General features: G+C 65.8%; 3 protein-coding genes across 4 annotated transcripts; 2 read left to right on the top strand and 1 right to left on the bottom strand.

Moving 5' to 3' along the window:
• The first annotated feature begins 932 nt into the window (after positions 1-932).
• Positions 933-10,693, top strand: SERPINE1 (serpin family E member 1). Of its 2 annotated transcripts, XM_063322206.1 has the most exons (11): positions 933-1,050; positions 1,900-2,120; positions 2,208-2,330; positions 3,207-3,466; positions 4,970-5,200; positions 6,793-6,987; positions 7,782-7,980; positions 8,390-8,490; positions 8,592-8,678; positions 9,901-9,984; positions 10,462-10,693. In XM_063322206.1, the coding sequence occupies exons 4-11, from the start codon at positions 3,208-3,210 to the stop codon at positions 10,497-10,499; spliced, it is 1,194 nt and encodes a 397-aa protein (XP_063178276.1). In that variant the 5' UTR covers positions 933-1,050; positions 1,900-2,120; positions 2,208-2,330; position 3,207; the 3' UTR covers positions 10,500-10,693. The 2 variants fall into 2 exon arrangements, with proteins under 2 accessions (XP_063178276.1, XP_063178275.1); XM_063322205.1 differs by having other exon boundaries at positions 1,900-2,330; positions 10,462-10,692.
• An 896-nt stretch (positions 10,694-11,589) lies between these two features.
• AP1S1 (adaptor related protein complex 1 subunit sigma 1) lies at positions 11,590-18,704 on the top strand. Its single transcript, XM_063322204.1, has 5 exons — positions 11,590-11,730; positions 13,399-13,577; positions 13,826-13,934; positions 15,578-15,715; positions 18,430-18,704. Exons 1-5 carry the CDS (start codon positions 11,728-11,730, stop codon positions 18,475-18,477), a joined length of 477 nt encoding a protein of 158 aa, XP_063178274.1. The 5' UTR covers positions 11,590-11,727; the 3' UTR covers positions 18,478-18,704.
• A 1,365-nt stretch (positions 18,705-20,069) lies between these two features.
• VGF (VGF nerve growth factor inducible) lies at positions 20,070-23,606 on the bottom strand. The gene is made up of 2 exons (XM_063322207.1): positions 23,574-23,606; positions 20,070-21,829 (listed from the first exon to the last, which is right to left on the bottom strand). The coding sequence occupies exon 2, from the start codon at positions 21,821-21,823 to the stop codon at positions 20,951-20,953; it is 873 nt and encodes a 290-aa protein (XP_063178277.1). The 5' UTR covers positions 21,824-21,829; positions 23,574-23,606; the 3' UTR covers positions 20,070-20,950.
• Between the last annotated feature and the right edge of the window lie 377 nt (positions 23,607-23,983).

The following is a 23,983-nucleotide window of genomic DNA, read 5'->3' as shown; positions in this document are numbered from 1 at the left end:
ACCCCCACACCCCCCCCCCCACCCAACGGGCCTCAGCCCCCACCCAGCCCTGGGAAAAAAAAAAAAACGGGCGTCCGGGCACCCTGACACACCCCCCCCACCCCCCCCCCCGACCTCCCTGACCCCCCCCAAAATCCCCCTGACCCCCCTGACCCCAAGGGGACCCAGTTGTCCAGGCACCCTGACCCCCCCCCAAAAAAAAAGTCCCCTGAGGGATCCGGGCATCTGGGCACCCTGAGCCCTCCCCTCCCCAAAAAAAAATCCCACTGACCCCCCTGACCCCAAGGGGACCCTGGTGTCCAGGCACCCTGACCCCCCCCCACCCCAAAATCCTTGACCCCAAGGAGACCCTGGTGTCCAGGCACCCTGACCCCCCCCCCCAAAAAAAAAGTCCCCTGAGGGACCCAGGTGTCTGGGCACCCTGAGCCCCCCCCCAAAAAAAATCCCCCTGACCTCCCTGACCCCAAGGGGACCCAGGCATCCGGGCACCCTGACCCCCCCCACCCCAAAATCCCCCTGACCTCCCTGACCCCAAGGGGGACCCAGGCGCCCGGGCACCCTGACCCCCCCCCAAAATGCCTGACCCCAAGGGGACCCAGGTGTCCAGTCACCCTGACCCCCCCCCCAAAAAAAAAGTCCCCTGAGGGACCCAGGCATCCGGGCACCCTGAGCCCCCCCCCCCCCCCCCAAATCCCTGACCCTAAGGGGACCCGGGTGTCCGGACACCTTGACCCCCCCCCACCCCAAAATCCCACTGACCCCCCTGACCCCAACGGGACCCAGGTGTCCAGGCACCCTGACCCCCCCCCCGTAAAAAAAAAATAGTCCCCTGAGTGACCCAGATGTCCGGGCACCCTGACACACCCCCCCCCCCCCAAAAATCCCCTGAGGTACCCAGGCGTCCGGGCACTCCCGGGGTTCCCCCCCCCCCCGCTGTCACCGCTGCCACCACGTCACCCCGCAGGAAGGGGCCCTGGCGTCACCCCGGGGACAACACAGGGTTCGGGGGGGGGTGACACCCCGCCCGGATGCCTGGGGGCCCCGAGATAGGTGACACGGGGGACACGGGGGGGCACTGGGCATATGGGGGGGACTGTGGGGACAAGGGGGGGCACAGGGGACGTGGGGGACAGGGGGGACAGGGGGGCAGAGAGGGGGTCACAGGGGGGTCGCGGGGGACATGGGGCATGGGGGACATGGGGGGGGTCACAGGGGACACGGGGGGGACACGGAGGGGTCACTGGTGACATGGGACATGGGGGACATGGGGGGCAGTGGGGACGGGGGGGTCACAGGGGACACGGGGGGGCGTCACTGGTGACATGGGACACGGGGGACAGGGGGGGCAGTGGGGATGGGGGGGTCACAGGGGACACGGGGGGGCGTCACTGGTGACATGGGACACGGGGGACACGGGGGGCAGTGGGGATGGGGGGGTCACAGGGGACACGGGGGGGCGTCACTGGTGACATGGGACACGGGGGACATGGGGGGCAGTGGGGACGGGGGGGTCACAGGGGACACGGGGGGGCGTCACTGGGGACGTGGGACACGGGGGACACGGGGGGCAGTGGGGAGGGGGGGGTCACAGGGGACACGGGGGGGTCACAGGGGACATGGGCGGTCACTGGGGACGCGGGACACAAGGCACATGGGGGGCAGTGGGGTCGGGGGGGGTCACAGGGGGGACGGGGGGGTCATGGGGAACCACGGGGGGGGTCACTGGGGACGTGGGACACGGGGCACATGGGGGGCACGGGGAGGGACGTGGGCGGTGACATGGGGGGGGACACGGGGAGGGACACGGGACGTGGGATGTGGGTGGTGACGTCGGGGCGGGGGGGGGGGGGACACGAGTGGAAACACCCCCCCACCCCCCCCACCCCCGGCCTTTTAAAGCCGCTGCCGCGGCCGGAGGCGGCCCAGAGCTGGGAGCCACCGGGACGGGACACCGGGATACTGGGACACTGGGACGCCGGGATACTGGGACACCGGGACACCGGGACACCGAGACCAAGACAGGGAGACCAGGAACAACACCGGGATACTGGGACTGACACCAGGACCAGGAGTGGGATACTGGGACTGATACTGGAATACTGGGACCGACACCAGGACTGGTACTGGGACAGCGGGACCGATACTGGGACACCGGGACCAAAACCGGGACACCAGGACTGACACTGGGATACTGGGACTGGGACCAGGACACCGGGACTGGGAGAAGGACCAACATCAGGACACCGGGACCAAAACCAGTGCTGATACTGGGAGAGCGGGACCAACACCGGGACTGAGACCAGGACTGACGCCGGGATCGGGACCAACAGGTAAGGGGGAACTGGGGGGACCCAGCATCGGGACTGGGACTGGGACCAGCACCGGGACTGGGACTGGGACTGGGACTGGGACCAGGACCGGGACTGGGACTGGAACAGGGACCGGGACCGGGACCGGGACCGGGACCAGGACTGGGATTGGGACTGGGACCAGCACTGGGACTGGAATTGGGACCAGTACCAGGACTGGGATTGGCACTGGAACAGGGACTGGGACTGGGACCAGCACCGGGACTGGGACTGGGACCAGGGCTAGCACCGGGACTGGGACTGGGACCAGCATCGGGACTGGGATTGGGACTGGGACCAGGACTGGGATCGGGACTGGAACAGGGATCAGGACTGGGACCAACACCAGGACTGGGACCCGGACCAGTACAAGAACTGGGATTGGGACTGGGACCAGGACTAGCACCAGCACTGGGACTGGGATTGGGGCTAACACCAAGACTGGAACCAGCACCAGGACTGGGATTGGGACTGGGACTAGCGTGAGGACTGGGAATGGGACCAGTGCCGGGACTGGGAATGGGAACTGAGACCAGTATCGGGACTGGGAATGGGAACTGAGAGCAGTATCAGGACTGGGATCAGCACCAGGACTGGGACCAACACTGGGAATGGGACAGGAACGGGGACCAGCACTGGGACCAGAACCAGAACTGGGACCAGTGCTAGCACCAGCACTGGGACTGGGATTGGGACTGGGACCAGTACCAAGACCGGGACTGGAACGTGGACCAGGACTGGGATTGGGATTGGAACCAGCATCGGGACTGGGATTGGGGTTGAAACTGGTACCGGGACCAGCACCGGGGTCACCATCAGGGTCACCTCGGTGACCCCCGGACTCCTGGGTCCTTTCAGGATGCGCGTGGCCCCAGTGGCCCTGGTGGCCCTGGCCTGGGTGGCCCTGGCGGGTGCTGGGACACCGGTGACAGGTCGGGTGGCCCGGCTGGTGACCGACTTTGGGCTGCGGCTCTTCCGGGAGGCGATGGGACACCGAGGGGACACCAACGCCATCTTCGCCCCCCACGGGGCCACCGCCATGCTGGTGGCCCTCCAACTGGCCACCGCTGGACATGGCCGTCACCAGCTTGAGACGGCCATGGGCTTCAGCGTCAACGGTGAGGGTCCCTGCGGTCCTTGTCCCCATGGTGGGGTGGGTGGTGGGGTCCTTGTCCCCCTGGTGGGGTCTCCATCCCCATGGGGGACACCTTGGGGCCCTTGTCCCCCTGGTGGGGTCTCCATCCCCATGGTGGACACCTTGGGGGTCCTTGTGCCCATGGTGGGGTGGGTGGTGGGGTCCTTGTCCCCCTGGTGGGGTCTCCATCCCCATGGGGGACACCTTCGGGGTCCTTGTCCCCATGGTGGGGTCTCCATCTTCATGGTGGACACCTTGGGGTTCCTTGTGCCCATGGTGGGGTGGGTTGTGGGGTCCTTGTCCCCCTGGTGGGGTCTCCATCCCCATGGGGGACACCTTGGGGGCCCTTGTCCCCATGGTGGGGTCTCCATCTTCATGGTGGACACCTTGGGGTTCCTTGTGCCCATGGTGGGGTGGGTTGTGGGGTCCTTGTCCCCCTGGTGGGGTCTCCATCCCCATGGGGGACACCTTGGGGGTCCTTGTCCCCATGGTGGGGTCTCCATCTTCATGCTGGACACCTTGGGGTTCCTTGTGCCCATGGTGGGTTGGGTTGTGGGGTCCTTGTCCCCCTGGTGGGGTCTCCATCCCCATGGGGGACACCTTGGGGGTCCTTGTCCCCATGGTGGGGTCTCCATCTTCATGGTGGACACCTTGGGGTTCCTTGTGCCCATGGTGGGGTGGGTTGTGGGGTCCTTGTCCCCCTGGTGGGGTCTCCATCCCCATGGGGGACACCTTGGGGGTCCTTGTCCCCATGGTGGGGTCTCCATCTTCATGCTGGACACCCTGGGGGTCCTTGTCCCCATGGTGGGTTGGGTTGTGGGGTCCTTGTCCCCCTGGTGGGGTCTCCATCCCCATGGGGGACACCTTGGTGTCCCCGTCCCCATGGTGGGGTGGGTGCTGGGGTCTCCAACCTCATGGGGGACACACTGGGGTCCTTGTCCCCATGGTGGGTTGGGTTGTGAGGTTCTTGTCCCCATGGTGGCGGGGGGTGGGGGGGTCTCCATCCCCATGGGGGACACCTTGGGGGTCCTTGTCCCCATGGTGGGGTGTGTTGTGGGGTCTCTGTCCCCATGGTCAGGTCTCCATCTTCATGGTGGACACCTTGGTGTCCCTGTCCCCATGGCGGGGGGGGTGGGGAGTCTCCGTCCCCATGGGGGACACCTTGGGGTCCCTGTCCCCATGGTGGGGTGGGTTGTGGGGTCCCTATCCTCACACCAGGTCATCCGTGGGTGCCCCCAACCCCACGCTGGGTCTCCCATGGGTGTCCCTCACACCGGGTGACCCATAGATGTCCCCAACCCCACGCTGGTTCTCCCATGGCTATTCCTGTCCCCATACGAGCTCGCCCGTGGGTGTCCCCCGTACCGGGTCTCCCATGAGTGTCCCCACACCAGGTCACCCACGGGTGTCCCCAGCCCCACACTGGGTCTCCCACGGGTTTCCCCATCCCCACGCCGTGACTCAGTTTCCTCACCCCACCCCACAGATCCAGAGGTGGCGGCGGAGCTGCGGGTGCTGCGCCGGGCGCTGAGGGGACCCGGCCACCTCCTGGCGGTGGCCGAGGGACTTTTTGTGGGGCGGGGGGTGACGCTGACCCCCGGCTTCGTCTCCCGCTTCGTCCGTGCCCTGGGCCCCCGACGCCTGGCCAGGGTGGACTTCCAACGGGGGGAGGGTGCCCGCGCCCTCCTCGACGCCTGGGTGCAGGAGCAAACGCAGGGTGAGGAGCCTCGGGGGGGGGGGGGGGGGTCGGGGGGGCCCGGAAACCTGGATCCCTTGGGAATGGGGGTGATGGGTGCCCAGACGCCTGGGTCCCCTGGGAATGGGGGTGCTCAGACGCCCGGGTCCCTTGGGAATGGGGGTGATGGGTGCTGGGACACCTGGGTCCCTTGGGAATTGGGGTGATGGGTGCTCAGACACCTGGGTCCCTTGGGAATGGGGGCGATGGGTGCTAGGACACCTGGGTCCCTTGGGAATTGGGGTGCCTGGACACCTGGGTCCCTTGGGAATGGGGGTGATGGGTGCTCGGACGTCTGGATCCCTTGGGAATGGGGGTGATGGGTGCTGGGACACCTGGGTCCCCTGGGAATGGGGGTGATGGGTGCTCAGACACCTGGGTCCCTTGGGAATGGGGGCGATGGGTGCTAGGACACCTGGGTCCCTTGGGAATTGGGGTGCCTGGACACCTGGGTCCCTTGGGAATGGGGGTGATGGGTGCCCAGACACCTGGGTCCCTTGGGAATTGGGGTGCCTGGACACCTGGGTCCCTTGGGAATGGGGGTGATGGGTGCTAGGATACCTGGGTGCCTTGGGAATTGGGGTGCCCGGATTCCTGGGTCCCTTGGGAATGGGGGTACTGGGTGCTCGGACGTCTGGATCCCTTGGGAATGGGGGTGATGGGTGCTGGGACACCTGGGTCCCCTGGGAATGGGGGTGACGGGTGCTCAGACACCTGGGTCCCTTGGGAATTGGGGTGCCTGGACACCTGGGTCCCTTGGGAATGGGAGTGATGGGCGCTCGGACATCTGGATCCCTTGGGAATGGGGGTGATGGGTGCTCGGACACCTAAGATCCCTAGGGAATTGGAGTGCTGGGTGCTCAGATGCCTGGGTCCCTTGGGAATGGAGGTGATGGGTGCTCGGACATCTGGATCCCTAGGGAATTGGGGTGATGGGTGCTCAGACACCTGGGTCCCTTGGGAATTGGGATGCCCGGACGCCCAGGTCCCTTGGGAATGGGGGCGATGGGTGCTAGGACACCTGGGTCCCTTGGGAATTGGGGTGCCCGGATTCCTGGGTCCCTTGGGAATGGGGGTACTGGGTGCTCGGACGTCTGGATCCCTTGGGAATGGGGGTGATGGGTGCTGGGACACCTGGGTCCCCTGGGAATGGGGGTGATGGGTGCTCAGACACCTGGGTCCCTTGGGAATTGGGGTGCCTGGACACCTGGGTCCCTTGGGAATGGGGGTGATGGGCGCTCGGACATCTGGATCCCTTGGGAATGGGGGTGATGGGTGCTCGGACACCTAAGATCCCTAGGGAATTGGAGTGCTGGGTGCTCAGATGCCTAGGTCCCTTGGGAATGGGGGTGATGGGTGCTCGGACATCTGGATCCCTTGGGAATGAGGGCGATGGGTGCTCAGACACCTGGGTCCCTTGGGAATTGGGGTGTTGGGTGCTCGGACACCTGGATCCCTTGGGAATTGGGGCGATGGGTGCTGAGACAGCTGGGTCCCTTGGGAATGGGGGTGATGGGTGTTCGGACGAGTGGGTCCCTTGGGAATGGGGGTGACGGGTGCCCTTGTCCCCCCAGGGCTGATCCAGGGGCTGCTGCCCCCCGGCGCGGTGGGTGCCAACACCCGCCTGGTGTTGGCCAACGCCGTCTACTTCAAGGGTGCCTGGCTGAGCCCCTTCCCCCCCGCCGCCACCCGGCCCCGGCCCTTCCACAGGGGCGATGGCACCGTCGTCACCGTCCCCATGATGGCACAGACGGCCAAGTTCAACTGCGGTGAGAGACACAACCCCCCCGGACACCTGGGTCCCCTGTGTCACCCCATGTCACCCTACTCCGTCACCCACCCCAGCACCTGGATGCTTAGGTCTCCTCATGTCACCCTGTGTCACCCTGCTTGGACCCCTACCCCATCTCCCAGATGCCTGTGTCCCCCTGTGTCACCCCGTGTCCTACCATGTCACCCTGCTTGGAGCCCTACCCCAGCACCTGGTCACCTGCGTCCCCCTGTGTCACCCTGGGTCCCCCCATGTCATTCTGCGTCACCCCATGTCACCCTACCTGGTCACCCACCCCATCTCCCGGACATCTGAGTCCCCTCATGTCGCCCTGGGTCCCCTGTGTCACCCCATGTCACCCTACTCGGTCACCCACCCCAGCACCTGGACGCTTAGATCCCCTCATGTCACCCTGTGTCACCCTGCTTGGAGCCCTACCCCAGCACCTGGACACCTGTCTCCCCCTGTGTCACCCTGGGTCCCCCCATGTCACCCTACTCGGTCACCCATCCCATCTGCCGGACATCTGGGTCCCCTCCTGTCACCCTGGGTCCCCCTGTGTCCCCTCATGGGTCCCCTTGTGTCACCCTACTTGGACCCCCCCATCCCATCTCCCAGACACCTGGGTCCCCCCATGTCACCCTGTGTCCCCTTGTGTCACCTTGCTCGGTCACCCACCCCGGCACCCGGACGTCTGGGTCCCCCCGTGTCACCCTGTGTCCCCTGTGTCACACCCTGCCCCACCATCTCCCGGACGTCTGGGTCGCCCCCCCTGACACCATGTCACCCCAGGGGACTTCGAGACGCCGGAGGGTGTCCCCTACGAGGTGGTGGAGGTCCCCTACAGCGGGGAGGAGGTGGCCATGCTGCTGGTGGCCCCCTTCTGGCGGGGCGTCCCCATCGTCACCCTCACCCGCCTCCTGGACGCCCAACTTGTCACCACCTGGGTCACCAACATGAGCCCCGCGCCCCGTGTCCTCGTCCTGCCCCGGTGAGCCCGGACGCCTGGGTCCCTTGGGTGCTGGGGGGGGGGCGGGAGTGATGGGTGGGACCCCCGGACGCCTGGGTCCCCTGGGAAGGGGGACACCTGGGTCCCTTGGGTGCTGGGGGGGATTTGGGTGGGACCCCCGGACGCCACGGTCCCCTGGGAAGGGGGACACCTGGGTCACTTGGGTGCTGGGGGGGATTTGGGTGGGACCCCCGGACGCCTGGGTCCCCTGGGAAGGGGGACACCTGGGTCCCTTGGGTGCTGGGGGGGATTTGGGTGGGACCCCCGGATGCCTGGGTCCCCTGGGAAGCGGCGGGGGGGGGGGGGTAGGGTGTGGAGAGCGGGTGATGGGTGGGACCCCCGGACACCTGGGTCCCTTGGGTGACACCCCCCCCCCCTCCCCACCCTCCAGCTTCTCCCTGGAGACCACCTGGGACCTCCGAGCACCCCTGAAGTCCTTGGGGGTCCGCGCCCTCTTTGACCCCGACGCCGCCGACTTCACCCCACTCTCAGGTAAAGGGACACCCCACCCCCCCCAAATCCTTGTCCCCAGGTGGGTGCTGGGGGGGACCCGGGTGTCCTGGGGTCACCCCTAACCCCACCCCACCCCCCAGTTGAGGAGCCCCTTGTCCTGGGCCAAGCCCTGCAGAAGGTGAGGATGGAAGTGACGGAGAACGGCACCCAGGTGGCATCGGGCACCGGTGAGTGACACCAGGGGACACGGACACCTGGATCCCTTGGGAATGGGGGTGACCGGACGCCTGGGTCCCCTGGGAATGGGAGTGATGGGTGCCCGGATGCCTGAATCCCTTGGGAATGGGAGTGCTGGGTGCTCGGATGCCTGGATCCCTAGGGAACTGGGGTGATGGGTGCTCAGACACCTGGGTCCCTTGGGAATTGGGGTGCCCGGATGCCCAGGTCCCCTGGGAATGGGGGTGATGGGTGCTCAGACGCCTGGATCCCTTGGGAATGGGAGTGATGGGTGCTCAGACACCTGCATCCCTAGGGAACTGGGGTGCTGGGTACTCGGACACCTGGGTCCCTTGGGAATTAGGGTGCTCAGATGCCTGTATCCCTAGGGAATGGGGCTGATGGGTGCTCAGATGCCTGGATCCCTAGGGAACTGGGGTGATGGGTGCTCAGATGCCTGGATCCCTAGGGAACTGGGGTGATGGGTGCTCGGACACCTGGGTCCCTTTGGAATTGGGGTGCCCGGACACCTGGATCCCTTGGGAATGGGGGTGACGAGTCCTCGGACACCTGGGTCCCTTGGGAACTGGGGTGCCCGGACGCCTGGGTCCCTTGGGAATGGGGATGATGGTTGCTCCGATACCTGGGTCCCTTGGGAATTGGGGTGATGGGTGCTCAGATGCCTGCATCCCTAGGGAATGGGGGAGATGGGTGCTTGGATGCCTGGATCCCTAGGGAACTGGGGTGATGGGTGCTCGGACACCTGGGTCCCTTGGGAATGGGGGTGATGGGTGCTCGGACACCTGGGTCCCTTGGGAATTGGGGTGCCCAGACGCCTGGGTCCCTTGGGAATGGGGGTGATGGGTGCTCGGACACCTGGGTCCCTTGGGAATTGGGGTGCCCAGACACCTGGGTCCCTTGGGAATGGGGGTGATGGGTGCTCGGACACCTGGGTCCCTTGGGAATTGGGGTGCCCAGACACCTGGATCCCTTGGGAATGGGGGTGATGAGTCCTCGGACACCTGGGTCTGTTGGGAATTGGGGTGCCCGGACACCTGGATCCCTTGGGAATAGGGGTGATGGGTGCTCGGACACCTGGGTCCCTTGGGAATGGGGGTGACGGGTCCTCAGACACCTGGGTCCCTTGGGAATTGGGGTACCCGGACGCCTGGGTCCCTTGGGAATGGGGGTGATGGGGGGGTCCTCACAGCTCTGTCCCCCTCCCCCCTGCAGCCGCCATCGTCTACTCCCGCATGGCGCCCCTGGAAATCCTCCTGGATCGGCCCTTCCTCTTCCTCCTGCGCCACAACCCCACTGGTATGGGGTGGGGGTGGGAGGGCACTTGTGGGGCTGGGGGGGGGGTGCTCATGACCCGGGACTCGTGGCTGGGGGTCTCAGGAAGACTGATGCCTCGCGGATCTGGATTTAGGGGCTCCGTGCCCCATGGATTTGGGTTTGGGGGGGCTCCCTGCCCCATGGATGTGGGTTTGGGGGTGTCAATGACCCACGGATGGGGGGCTTGGGGGGGGCTTTGTGCCCCATAGATTTGGGTTGGGGGACTTCATGTCCCATGGATGTGGGTTCTGGGGGTTCCATGCCATGTGGATGTGCATTTGGGGGGGGGGGGGGGGTTCTGTGCCCCATGGATTTGGGTTCGGGGGTGTCCATGACCCATGGATGTGGGTCTTGGGGGGTGGGGGGGTGGGTCTGTGCCCCACGGATGTTGGTTTGGGGCCTCTGTGCACCATGGATGTGGGTCCGGGGGGGCTCCCTGACCCCTCTCTCCCCCCACAGGCGCCATCCTCTTCGTGGGACAGGTGACGGAACCCTGAGCGCCCCACGGCGGGGTCGGCCCCACAGCGGGGTCGGCCACACGGCGGGTTGGGCCCTCCATGGGGCCATGTTGGGGCCATGTGGGGCTGGGGAGAGCTGTAATTTATTGGAGAGAGTAATATATTTGGGGGGGGGGGGGTGTCAACCCCCACGTCCTGGTGATGATGTCATCCGTCGCGTCATGGCGTTGGGGGTCAAGCGTCGTGTCCTGGTGATGACGTCATCCACCGTGTCCTGGTGATGATGTCATCCAACGCATCATGGTGTTGGGGGGTCAACCCCCATGTTCTGGTGATGATGTCATCCATCGTGTCACAGTATTGGGGGTCAACCCCATGTCCCAGTGGGGTGTCCCCGTCACCCCCAAAACAGCCCCCCTCGAACCCTAATTTACCCCCATTTCACCCCAAAATCTGCCCCCAGTGACCTCAAACTGCCCCGTTTCACCCCAAAGCTGCCCCCACCAACCCGAAACTGCCCCATTTTACCCCGAAACTGTCCCAGGGACCCCAAGTTACCCCCATTTCACCCCAAAATCTGCCCCCACTGACCCCAAACCGCCCCGTTTCTCCCCAAAATCTGCCCCTCCACCCCCATCGTCACCATGGCAACAGACTCCCGGGGGGGGTGTGTATGTCTGTCTCCATGGAAACGCACCACCTCCATGGCAACGCCCCCCCCCTCCCCATCGGTTGTCCCGTTACTATGGAGACGGGAGTCCCTCCCCGCCTCCCTCCAGGTTGCCATGGCGACAGAACCCGCCCCTTCGGTCGCCATGGAGGTTACAACCCCCGTCGCCACGGTAACCCCCTCCGTTGCCATGGAAACACACGACACACACACGACACACACCCACACACCCCCCCCTCCCGTTGCTAGGGAGTCTCGCCGCGCTCCCTCGTTGCCACGGCGACAAGGCCCCGCCCCTCCCTGAAGCTCCTCCCCCCGTTGCCCCCGCGACATGGCCCCGCCCCTCCCGGAAGCTCCTCTCCCGTTGCCCTGGCGACCGGGCCCCGCCCCCCCTCCACCGGAAGCTCCTCCTCTCGTTGCCCCGGCGACCAGGCCCCCCCCCCCCCCCCCTCCCGGAAGCGGCGGCGCCTGCGCGGTGAGGCCGGGCCTGGCGGGAGGCGGAGAACGGCCCAGCCCCGACCCCCGGGACCGGACCCCCCCCTCCCCCGGTCCGTCCCCCCGGTGTCCCCCCGGTCCCCGGCACCGGGACCCGGCGCTATGGTGAGTGGGGAGCACGGCGCTTACCGGGGGAGGAAGGAGGAAGAACGGGGGTGTCACGTGGGGGGGGGGGGGTGTGTCACGTGAGGGCGGGGGGGAACGAGGGGGGGGATCTATTCGGGCCTGACCTCTGACCTCTGACCCTGTCCTATGTCCTCAACAGCCCCCCCCCATGGTGTGGCCCCGGGTCCCCAGGCTGACACACACACACCCCCCCCCATGTCCTGTCCCCAGCCCCACGGTGACCCCCCCAGCCCCACTGTGACCCCCCCCAGCCCCACGGTGACCCCCCCCAGTGTCACCCCATGGCCTGTCCCCATCCTGTCGTGTGTCCCCCCCCCCCCGCCCTGTCCCCAAACCCCACACTGACCTCCTCGTGTCCCCCCATGGCCTGTCCCCCTGTCCCCACGCTGACCCCCCCACGTCCCCCCCCATTCCCTGTCCCCAACCCCACGCTGACCTGCCCCACGTCCCCCCCTGCCCTGTCCCCCTTTCCCTGTCCCCACACTGGCCCCCCCATGTCTCTCCCTGCCCTGTCCCTCTCCTGGCCCCCCCATTCCCTGTCCCCAACCCCACACTGACCCCCCCATGCCCTGTCCCCCTCCTGTCCCCCCCCATTCCCTGTCCCCAACCCCACACTAGCCCCCCCCATGTCCCCTTATGCTGCCCCCCTGATCCACCATGACCCACCCCACGTCCCCCCCATGCCCTGTCCCCCCTTCCCTGTCCCCACACTGGCCCCCCCATGTCTCTCCTTGCCCTGTCCCCCCCTCCTGTCCCCCCCCATTCCCTGTCCCCAACCCCAGACTGGCCCCCCCCATGTCCCCTTATGCTGCCCCCCTGATCCACCATGACCCACCCCACGGCCCCCCCATGCCCTGTCCCCCCTTCCCTGTCCCCACACTGGCCCCCCCATGTCTCTCCCTGCCCTGTCCCTCTCCTGGCCCCCCCATTCCCTGTCCCCAACCCCACACTGACCCCCCCCATGCCCTGTCCCCCTCCTGGCCCCCCCATTCCCTGTCCCCAACCCCACACTGACCCCCCCCATGCCCTGTCCCCCTCCTGTCCCCCCCATTCCCTGTCCCCAACCCCACACTGGCCCCCCCCATGTCCCCTTATGCTGCCCCCCTGATCCACCATGACCCACCCCACGTCCCCCCCATGCCCTGTCCCCCCCTTCCCTGTCCCCACACTGGCCCCCCCATGTCTCTCCCTGCCCTGTCCCCCCCTCCTGTCCCCCCCATTCCCTGTCCCCAACCCCACACTGGCCCCCCCCCATATCCTCTTATGCTGCCCCCCTGACCCACCATGACCCACCCCACGTCCCCCCCATGCCCTGTCCCCCCTTCCCTGTCCCCACACTGGCCCCCCCATGTCTCTCCCTGCCCTGTCCCCCCCTCCTGGCCCCCCCATTCCCTGTCCCCAACCCCACACTGACCGCCCCCCCATGCCCCGTCCCCATCCTGCCCCCCAACCCTGTCCCCTCGTCCCCACGCCGACCCTTCCACACCATCCCCTCGTTCCCTCTGCCCGCCCTGGCCCCAAACCCCACGCTGACCTGCGCCACGTCCCCCTTCCTTGTCCCCCTGCGTGTCCCCCTTCCTTGTCCCGTGTCCTCCCCCGCCCCCCCCCCCCCCCCCCGCTGACCCTCTCCCCTGTCCCCGTCCCCAGATGCGGTTCATGCTGCTCTTCAGCCGCCAAGGCAAACTGCGCCTCCAGAAGTGGTACCTGGCCACCGCCGACAAGGACAAGAAGAAGATGGTGAGGGAGCTGATGCAGGTGGTCCTGGCCCGCAAACCCAAGATGTGCAGCTTCCTGGAGTGGAGGGACCTCAAAGTCGTCTACAAGAGGTGACGCTCCTGTCCCCATCCCCTCCCACCCCCACCCCACCTCACCTCCCCCCCCCCCGCAACATCCCCAAGGTCCCCCCCGTTAAGGTACGACCAACCTTGTGGGGCGAGCGAGGTGGGTACGGCCGTAACTCGCCACGTTTCGGGGGGGCTCGTTGATGCGTCCCCCCGCCTTTCTCCGATGGGTTTTGGGGTGCGTGTGTCCCCTCCCCGCTCCGTTTTGTCATTGTCGCCCCCCCCCTCCCCAGGTACGCCAGCCTCTACTTCTGCTGCGCCATCGAAGGGCAGGACAACGAGCTCATCACGCTGGAGCTGATCCACCGCTACGTCGAGCTGCTCGACAAGTACTTTGGCAGCGTGAGTGGTCACCAGAGGGTTTGGGGACAACCTGGGGGGTGACATGGGGGTGCTGGGGCCACCCCAGGGTCATGCTGTGGGTGCTTGGCCATCCTGAGGTCACCTAAAAGCCACCCTGGGGCAATGTCATAGGTGCTAGGGCCACCCAAGGGCCATGCTGTGGGTGCTTGGCCATCCTGAGGTCACCCCAAAGCCACCCTGGGGCAATGCTATGGGTGCTAGGGCCACCCCAGGGCCACCAGGGCCACCTCAGGGCCATGCTGTGGGTGCTTGGCCATCCTGAGGTCACCCCAAAGCCACCCTGGGGCAATGCTATGGGTGCTAGGGCCACCCCAGGGCCACCAGGGCCACCTCAGGGCCATGCTGTGGGTGCTTGGCCATCCTGAGGTCACCTAAAAGCCACCTTGGGGCAGTGCAATAGGTTCTAGGGCCACCCCAGGGCCACCAGGGCCACCTCAGGGCCATGCTGTGGGTGCTTGGCCATCCTGAGGTCACCCCAAAGCCACCCTGGGGCAATGCTATGTGTGCTAGGGCCACCCCAGGGCCACCAGGGCCACCTCAGGGCCATGCTGTGGGTGCTTGGCCATCCTGAGGTCACCCCAAAGCCACCCTGGGGCAATGCAATAGGTTCTAGGGCCACCCCAGGGCCACCAGGGCCACCTCAGGGCCATGCTGTGGGTGCTTGGCCATCCTGAGGTCACCCGAAAGCCACCCTGGGGCAATGCTATGGGTGCTAGGGCCACCCCAGGGGCACACTGTAGGTACTTGGGACATCTGAAGGTCACCCCAAAGCTATGGGTGTGGGCATGGGGCCACCTCAAGGTCCATAAGAGGGTCACAGAGCCCCCCCAGGTCGATACCACGAGTATGGGGCCACCACCATCTCCATACCATGGTCATGAGGATCCCCAGGTCCGTACCATGGCCGTGGGACTCCTCCAAGGTCCCTCCGAGGTCCATACCATGGTTATGCCCCCCCCCCCCCCCCCCCCGCAAGGCCAATACTACGGGCACGGGACCCCCACAGACCCATAACCTGGGAATGGGGCCACCTCCAGATCCGTACCATGAATATGGGGCCACTGTAGGGCCAGCACCATCTCCATACCATGGTCATGAGGATCCCCAAGTCTATACCGTGGGTGTGGGATGCCCCCCAACGTCCCCCCCCCAGGGTCCATACCATGGTTAGGGCCCCCCCCCCGGTCCATACCATGTTTATGCCCCGCCCGCCCCCCCCCCCCCCAGGCCTGTAACATGGGAATGGGGCCACCACCATCTCCATACCATGGTCATGAGGATCCCCAAGTCCATACCATGGATGTGGGACCCCCCCAAGATCCCTCCCCAGCTTCCCCCAGCTCCATATCATGGTTATGGGTCCCACCCCCAGACCTATGCCACAGTCATGCCCCCCCGCCCCGCGCAACTCCACGCTGTGGGCACGGGGCCACCAAAGGCCACCTTAATCCACCTCAATCCCATTAACTCCACCGCCTTAATCCCTGTTGGGAGCCGCTTAGCACCAGCGCTAACGAGGATAATCAGGCTTAGCCGCTAACGAGGAGGGGGGAGGGGGGTTGGGCGGCCCCCCCCGCCCCGGATGATGGTATGTTGTGCCTTCCCCCGCCCCCACCATGTAGGTCTGCGAGCTGGACATCATCTTCAACTTCGAGAAGGCTTACTTCATCCTGGACGAGTTCGTGATGGGGGGGGAGATCCAGGACACCTCCAAGAAGAGCGTCCTGAAGGCCATCGAGCAGGCGGATCTGCTGCAGGAGGTGAGGGGACACCCCCCCCCGGCGACCAGAGTCCCCTATGGACCCCTATGGCCCTAGAGACCCCCCCATGGGGTCCTGGTACCCCCCATATTCCCGCATCAACCCTTATTTACCCCCCCAGATCGGGTCAAAGATCTCCCAAGGTCCCCTGTAGACCCCTAATAGTCCTGTAGAGCTCTGTAGGATCATGGGACCCGCCGAAAAAGTCACCTATGGACCCCTATAGCCCTATAGCCCCCCCCCCATGGAGCCCCAGGACCCCCCCCCAAAGTCCCTATGGACCCCTATAGCCCTATAGACCCCCCCCATAGGGTCCTGGTACCCCTGATGCCCCCCAGTGGGGCCAAAGACCTCCCAAGGTCCCCTATAGACCCCTCGTAGCCCTGTAGACCCCCCATAAGGTTATGGTGCCCCCCCGCCAAGTCCAAGTCTCCTGTGGGCCCCTATAGCCCTATAGACGTCCCCCCCCATGGGGTCCTGGTACCTCCCCATAGGGTTCTGGTACCCCTGATACCCCCCAGTGGGGCCAAAGACCTCCCAAGGTCGCCTATAGACCCATAATACCCCTGTAGACCCCCCATAGGGTCATGGTGCCCCCCCCCCGCCCCGAAAGTCCCCTATGGACCCCTATAGACCCCCCCGCCATGGGGTCCTGGTACCCCCCAAGTCCCCTGTGGACCTTCCATGGGGCCAAACATCTCCCAAAGTCCCCTATGGACCCCTAACACCCCTATAGACCCCCCCATGGAGCCCAGGACCCCCCCCCCAAAGTCCCCTATGGACTCCTATAGCCCTATAGACCCCCCCATAGGGTTCTGGTACCCCTGATACCTCCCAGTGGGGCCAAAGGCCTCCCAAGATCCCCTATAGACCCATAATACCCCTGTAGACCCCCCGCAAAGTCCCCGATGGACCCCTATAGCCCTATAGACCCCCCCACCATGGGGTCCTGGTACCCCCCCCACTCCCTTATGGACCCCTAATACCCCCCCCAAATGGGGCCAAAGACCTCCCAAGGTCCCCTATAGACCCCTAATAGCCCTATAGACCCCCCATAGGGTCATGGTGCCCCCCCCGCCCAAGTCCTCTATGGACCCCTATAGCCCTATAGACCCCTCCCCGGGGTTCTGGTACCCCCCCAAAGTCCCCTATGGACCCCCCATGGGGTCAAACATCTCCAAAGTCCCCTATGGACCCTAACACCCCTATAGACCCCCCCATGGAGCCCCAGAACCCCCCCCCCAAAGTCCCCTATGGACCCCTATAGACCCCCCCATAGGGTCCTGGTACCCCTGATACCCCCCAGTGGGGTCAAAGACCTCCCAAGGTCCCCTACAGACCCCCCCATAGGGTCATGGTGCCCCCCCCCCAAGTCCCCTATGGACCCCTATAGCCCTATAGACCCCTCCCCGGGGTCCTGGTACCCCCCCAAAGTCCCCTATGGACCCCTAATATCCCTATAGCGTCCTGCCCCCCCCCCGCCCCCCAGCTCCCCTGAATCTCCCACCCCCAATGTCCTGTGTCCCCCCCCCCCTCCAGGTTATATCCCTTTTTTCCCCAAAAAAAGACCTTCTTGGGCCCCCCCCATCCCTCCAGCCCCCCCCAAACTGCCCCAGCCCCCCCCAAATTGTGACACAGCCCCCCCAAAGTGTGACGCAGCCCCCCCAAACTGTGACTCAACCCCCCAAATTGTGACGCAGCCCCCCCAAACTGTCCCAGCCCCCCCCAAAGTGCGACTCAGCTCCCCAAACTGTGACAGACCCCCCCCATGCAACAATCCCCCCCCCAAACTGTCACAGAGCCCCCCCCCAAAACCGTCGCAGCCCCCCGAAGTGTGACTCAGCCCCCCCAAATTGACGCAGCCCCCCCCAAATTGTGAGTCAAACCCCCCCAAATCCTGACGCAGCCCCCCTCTAAACTGTCCCAGCCCCCCCCCCAAATTGTGACTCAGCCCCCCCTCAAAAATCGTGACGCAGCTCCCCCCCCCCCAAATTAACGCAGCCCCCTCAAACTGTGACTCAGCCCCCCCCCCCCTAAAAATTGTCACACAGCCCCCCCCCCCAAAACTGCAGACACACACACACACCCCCCCCAACTTGTGCTGCAGCAGGTCGCGGGGGGGGGGTGGGGGGGGCGGGGGGGGCCACTGCGGGTGGCTGGTGCAGGGAAATGAGTCACCGGCTCCGCAGTGTCGTCGGTGTGTGTGTGTGCCCCCCCCCTCCGCGTGGCACGTGGGCCACCAATGTCACCCCCCCCCCCCCCCACCCTCCAGTCACCAAACACCCCCCCCCCCCGCAACCAGTGGGGGGAACCCCCTTTGTGCCGCCCCCCCCCACCATAGGTGGGTGGCGTCACCCCAAGCCCCATATTTAGGGCCCCCCCCCGTATATTTTGGGGGGGGGTGTGTGTCTCCCTTTTGTGTCATCCCCCCCCCCCCGAACTCCCCCTGGTATGTTTTTTGGGGGGGTCTCCCCTTTGTGGCCCCCACAAGGGCTCCCCCCCCGTGTGTTTTTGGGGTTGTCTCACCTTTGGGCCCCCCCCCCCCCCCAGGCGACCCCCCCCCTCCCCGTGTGTTTTGGGGAGGGTCTCCCCTTTGTACCCCCCCCCCCCCGGGGACCCCCCTGTATTTTGGTGGTGGTTGGGGGGGTGGGGGGGTGTCTCCCCTTTGTGCCCCCAACCCCTGACCCATCTTTGTGTCTCCCCCCCCCCCCCAGGAGGACGAGTCACCCCGCAGCGTGTTGGAGGAGATGGGGCTGGCATAGCCCCCCCCCCCCAAAAAAAAGAAAATGGGGGGGCACCCCAAATTAAGAGGGGCCCCCACCCCCCCCCATGCAGCCACATGGGACCAATCGCACCCTGGAGACGACGACGGGGAGGGGGGGACCCCCATGGCCCCCCCAAACTGTAAATATATATATATACATATGGGGGGGAGGGCTCTGCGGGGGGGGGCTATTTTTTTTGTGGTGGGGGGGGTGGGCAACTCCGCTGGGTCCCTGTGCCCCCCCCCCCCCCCCCCATCGTGGTTGGGGACATCCCTGTACCCTTTGGTTATTTAGGGGGTCCCCAAATGGGTGCCCCCCCCACCCGTTCCAAACCGAGCCCCCTTTTGGGGTGCTGGGGGCAGGGGGGGGGGCACAGGGTGTCCCCCCCCACACTTTTTTTCTGGCCCCCCCCCGCCCCCCACTCAAGGGACCACACCCCCCCCTTTGGAATAAAGCCTGCGGAGACTCACACCGTGCTTGGTGCTTTTGGGGGGGGGGGAGCATTTTCCCCCTTGGGGGGGTGATTTACCACTTGGGGGGGGGGGCGCTTTACCCCTTGGGGGGTCGATTTACACCGCGGGGGGGACATTTCACCCCTTGGAGGGGGGGTCTATTCACTCCTTGGGGGGGCAGTTTAGACCGGGGTGGGGGGGGTGGGCGGGAATTTCACTACTTGGGGGGGGGGGGTCTATTCACCCCTGAGGGGGTCTATTTTACACCTGGGGGGGGGTAATTTACCCCGGGGGGGGCATTTTACCCCCTTAGGAGGGAAATCTAGTCCCTGAGGGGGCAGTTTACCCCTGGAGGGGAGGGAATTTACCCCTCGGAGGGGGTAATTTACCCTCGGGGGGGGGGGTAATTTACCCCGGGGGGGGGGGGCTAATGCGGGGGGGGGGCAGGGGGGCCCCCCAATAATGAGAGTAACTCGTACTAAAATAGTCGCTTTTATTCGTTAGCAAAATTAGTGAGATTGGGGGGTTATTTACACCCACACCCCCCCCGCGAAGGGGGGGGGACACGGCAGCGGCGGGGGTCGGGGCGGGGGGGGTGGGATATGGAGTACTGGGAGGGACTGGGAGCTGGTGGTGGGTTGAGGGGGGGGGACTCGGGGCCGGGGGGGGGAGATGGGACTGGGGGGGGCTCTGGGGCTGGAGGAGGGGGAACTGGAGACTGGAGTTGGGACTGGGGGGACTGGGAGGGAACTGGGGCTGAAGAGGGGGGGGAACTGGGAGGGAATGGGGGGGACGGGAGCTGGAACTGGGGGAACTGGGAGGGAATTGGGAGACTGGAGTGGGAACTGGGAGGGAACTGGGGGACTGGAAGTGGGACTGGGGGAACTGGGGGGGGGCTCTGGGGGGACTGGAGCTGGAACTGGGGAACTGGGAGGGAACTGGGGCTGAAGGGGGGGGAACTGGGAGGAACTGGGAGACTGGAGCGGGAATTGGGAGGGAACTGGGGGACTGGAAGTGGGACTGGGGGAACTGGGAGGGAACTGGGGGACTGAAGTGGGACTGGGGGAACTGGGAGGGAACTGGGTGGGTTCTGGGGACTGGAGCTGGAACTGGGAAGGAACTGGAGACTGGGCTTGGACTGGAGGACTGGGGGAACTGGGAGGGAACTGGGAGACTGGAGCTGAAACTTGAGGCGGGGAGGGGGGGGCTCTGGGTCTGAAGAGGGGGGGACCAGGGGACTCGAGGCGGGGGGGGGTCTACAGTAGGAACTGGGAGAACTGGGAGGGACCAAACTGGTGGCCCCAGGATGGGACGGGGACATCCGAGCAGCAGGATGGGGTGGAGGGATACCGGGGGGGGGGGGAGGGAATTATTGTGTCGTCCCCCCCATCACGGGTAACCCCGGGGGGGGCCCCCCAAAACCCTCTCCAGATACTTCTGCAGCTCCCGATCCCGTAGAGGTGGGGGGGGGGCGCGGGGGAAGGGCAGGAAAGTCCGACCCGAAAAACGTTCGGAAATGGGTAAAGGGCGAATTCGGGGCCGGGGGGGATGGATGAGGCGGGGGGGGGCCCCCACGGTGGCCTCCATCTTGCGTTTCTGTTCCACGTCGTGGATGATGTCCACCACGTCGTCGGCCGGTAAGTGGAGTTTACTGGAAAGCTCGATCAACTGGTCGATGGTACTGGGGTCAAGGTCGTCCACCTCGGCCGGATCCTGGGGTGGCATCTCCTCGGAACCTTCCGGAATCTCGTTGCCACCCTCTGGGACCCTCGTTGCCCCTTGTAGGATCTCGTTGTTGCCCCTTGGAAGGATCTCGTTGCCTCTTGGAAGGATCTCGTTGCCCCGTGGAAGGATCTCGTTGCCCCTTGGTAGGATCTCGTTGCCCCGTGGCAGGATCTCGTTCCCCCGTTGGAAGGATCTCGTTGTCTTCCAAGCCCCCGTTGCCTTCAAAGCCATCGTTGCCCTCAAAGCCGTCATTGACCTTGAAGCCCCCGTTGTCCTCCAAGCCCCCATTGCCTTCAAAGCCACCGTTGACCTTGAAGCCATCGTTGCCCTTGAAGCCACCATTGACCTTGAAGCCATCGTTGCCCTTGAAGCCTCTGTTGACCTTCAAACTCCCAGTGCCTCCAAAGACCCCGTTGACCTTCAAGCCCGGTGCCTCCAAAGCCCCCATTGACCTTCAAGCCCCCGTTGACCTTCAAATCCTGGTTGTCCTCCAAGCCCTCGTTGCCTTCAAAACCCCCGTTGACCTCCAACCCGTCGCCCTCAAACCCCCCGGTGACCTCCAACCCGTCTCCTTCCAACCCCCCGTTGATATCCAACCCATCCTCGACGTCTGATGGGATCCCATCGCCGTCGTCTTCTTCCTCTTCCTCTTCTTCCGATCTTTTATCCTCGGCAACGGCGGCTCCGGGCCCACGGAGAAGATACCGGAGTAGAAGATCGGATGCTAAATCGGCCAAACGTTCTTCTTCGGCTGCCGCTTTTCGTGCCGCTTCGCTTGCCGTCGGCTTTCGGCCAACTCTTCGTAGCGTCTTTCCAACAGACGATGTTCCAAACTTTGCTGTTGCCGAAGTTGCCTCGAACTTGGCCAACCCCGATCCGTTCCCGTTCCCGATCCCGTTCCCGATCCCTTTGGCTTCGGCTCGGAGACGTCCAAGTTCTTCCAGGTCCTTCAAGACCTCGTTGTGGTGACCCAAGGGGGCGGTAGAACGTTTGGTCAAGCCGAGATGGGGGGCGGCGGCGGGTGGGGGGGGTGGGAAGGGACTGGGACTTCCCGGTCCTTTGTGGGGGTCGGTGGGGGGCCGAGGGGACGTTTGGGGCCGACTTTGGACCAAGAGGCTGATGGAGAGGAGGAGGGCGGCGCTGCGGAGGGGGCGCGGTGGGGGCATGGTGGCCTGGGGGGGGGGGACATTGGGGACATCGGGTTGGGGGGGGACGACACTAACCCCCAACTTTGGGGGTCACCCCCCCCCCCCCCCCAACATCCCCATGGCTGCCACCCAAGCCATGTTCCCCAGGGGACTGCCCCCCTCCCATGTCCGCCCCCCCAGGACCCCTCACGTCCCCCCCCATGTCCCCCACCATGTCCCCCACCATGTCCCCCCCTATAGTCCCCCAGGCACCCCCTGCCAATGTCCCCCCCCCATGTCCCTCACGTCCCACCCTCCATGCCCCCCCCCGCCATGTCTCCCTGGGACTCCCTCCTCCCCCCCGCCCCGCAGTGTCCCCTCCCATGTCCCCAGTGTGTCCCCCCCCACCACGTCCCCCGAGACCTCCCTAGGCCCCCATGTCCCCCCAGGGACCCCCTGCCCCTGTCCCCCCCACCATGTCCACAATGTCAATCATTTGTGTCCCCCCCGCCATGTCCCCAGTGTACCCCTGGGACCCGCATGTCCCCCCCAAGTCCTTCCTCCATGTCCTCAATGTCCCTCCGTGTCCCCCAGGGACCACCCCGCCTCATGTCCCCCCCCCCACTCCATGTGCCCCCCCAGGACCCCCTCATGTCCCCAGTGTCCCCCCAGGGACACCCCAAGCCCCCCAGTGCTGGTTGATGCAGTGACTGGGGGGGGGGGGGGGGGGGGAGGATTTTTCGTGTCCAAGGCACGTACACGCGTCGCACACGCACCACAAACACGCGGGTGTGGGCGGTGACACACACACACACACAGAGCTCACACACGTGTGCACCCCCCCCGCCCCCCCCCAGGGAACGTGCACGCACACCCACACCCACACCCCCCCCAGGGAACACGCACACATGTGTGCGCACTCACCAGGGTGACACACAACACACACACACACACACGCTCCCCCCGCCAGCTCACACACGTGTGCACCCCCCCAGGGGACGTGTGCGCACACCCCCCCAGGGAACACGCACACACGTGTGCGCACTCACCAGGGTGACACACAACCCCCCCCGCTCCCCCCCCACCCCGGGAACACACACGTGTGCGCACACGCACACACACCCCCACGCAGTCCCCCCCCCCCCCAGGGAACACACGTGCACGCAACCACCAGGGTGACACACGCACGCACACGTGTGTGCACACTCCGGGACACACACACAGAGGGAACACACCCCACGCGTGCACACACACACACACACCCCCCGCAAGGAACACACACACACACACACACACACACACACACACACGCACACAGAGGGAACACCCCCACAAGTACACACAACGCCCCCCAGGGAACACACATACACACACCCCCAAGAACACACACACCCACATATGCGTATGCACACTCACACCCACACGCCGTACCCCCCCCCACCCCCACCCCCCCCGGGAACACCCACGCACCCCCCCCCCCCCCCAAAACACACACACCCACACCACCCCCCACATGGAACACTCACGCGCACGCGCACACACACACACACACCCCCCCCCCGCAAAGGAACACCCCCGCACACACACACCCCCCCCCCCCTCCACCCCCCCCTTTGTCTCTCCCGCCCCCCCCCGCATCCGAAATCCCCCAGCCCCTTTTCACACACCCCCAAAACCCCCATTTTTTTTGGCGGTGGGGACACCCCTCCCACCTACCCCCCCCCCCCCCCCCAAAAATATCCCCCCCCTCAAACGATACCCGGCGGGGTGGGGGTCATGGGGTATTTACCAGTTCCGTAGCGGGGGGGTCTCGCCTGTTCCGGGTGGGGGGGGGGTGTCTCCCTTCACCCCCCCCGCTCTTCCAGGCTGGGGGGGGGGGCGGCTGGGTCCTGGGGGGAGGGAGGATGAAGGTGTGTAGGGGGGTCCTGATGAGATGGGGGGGGGGGAGGCTGGTGAGGGGGGGGGTCTCGGTGAAGGGTGGGGGGGGGGTCTCGGTGAGGTCGGGGGGGGGTCCCGAAAAGGGCGGGAGTCCCGAAAAAGGGGGGGGGGGTCCCCGGTAGCTGCTCGGCGGCGTCTCGCCCTTCAGCACCCTGGACAGCGCCCTTTATAGGCGGGGGGGGGAGCCCACGTGGTGGGGGGGGGGGTCTCCATTGACGTCAATGTCCCATTCATAAAATCCGGCCGGGGAAAAAAAAAGCG

The sequence above is a fragment of the Chroicocephalus ridibundus genome, unplaced genomic scaffold (genome assembly GCF_963924245.1).
Source record: "Chroicocephalus ridibundus unplaced genomic scaffold, bChrRid1.1 SCAFFOLD_687, whole genome shotgun sequence".
Lineage (NCBI taxonomy): Eukaryota > Metazoa > Chordata > Aves > Charadriiformes > Laridae > Chroicocephalus > Chroicocephalus ridibundus.
The sequence above is the reverse complement of the archived record's forward strand: the minus strand, read 5'-3'. Positions and strand labels throughout refer to the sequence as shown.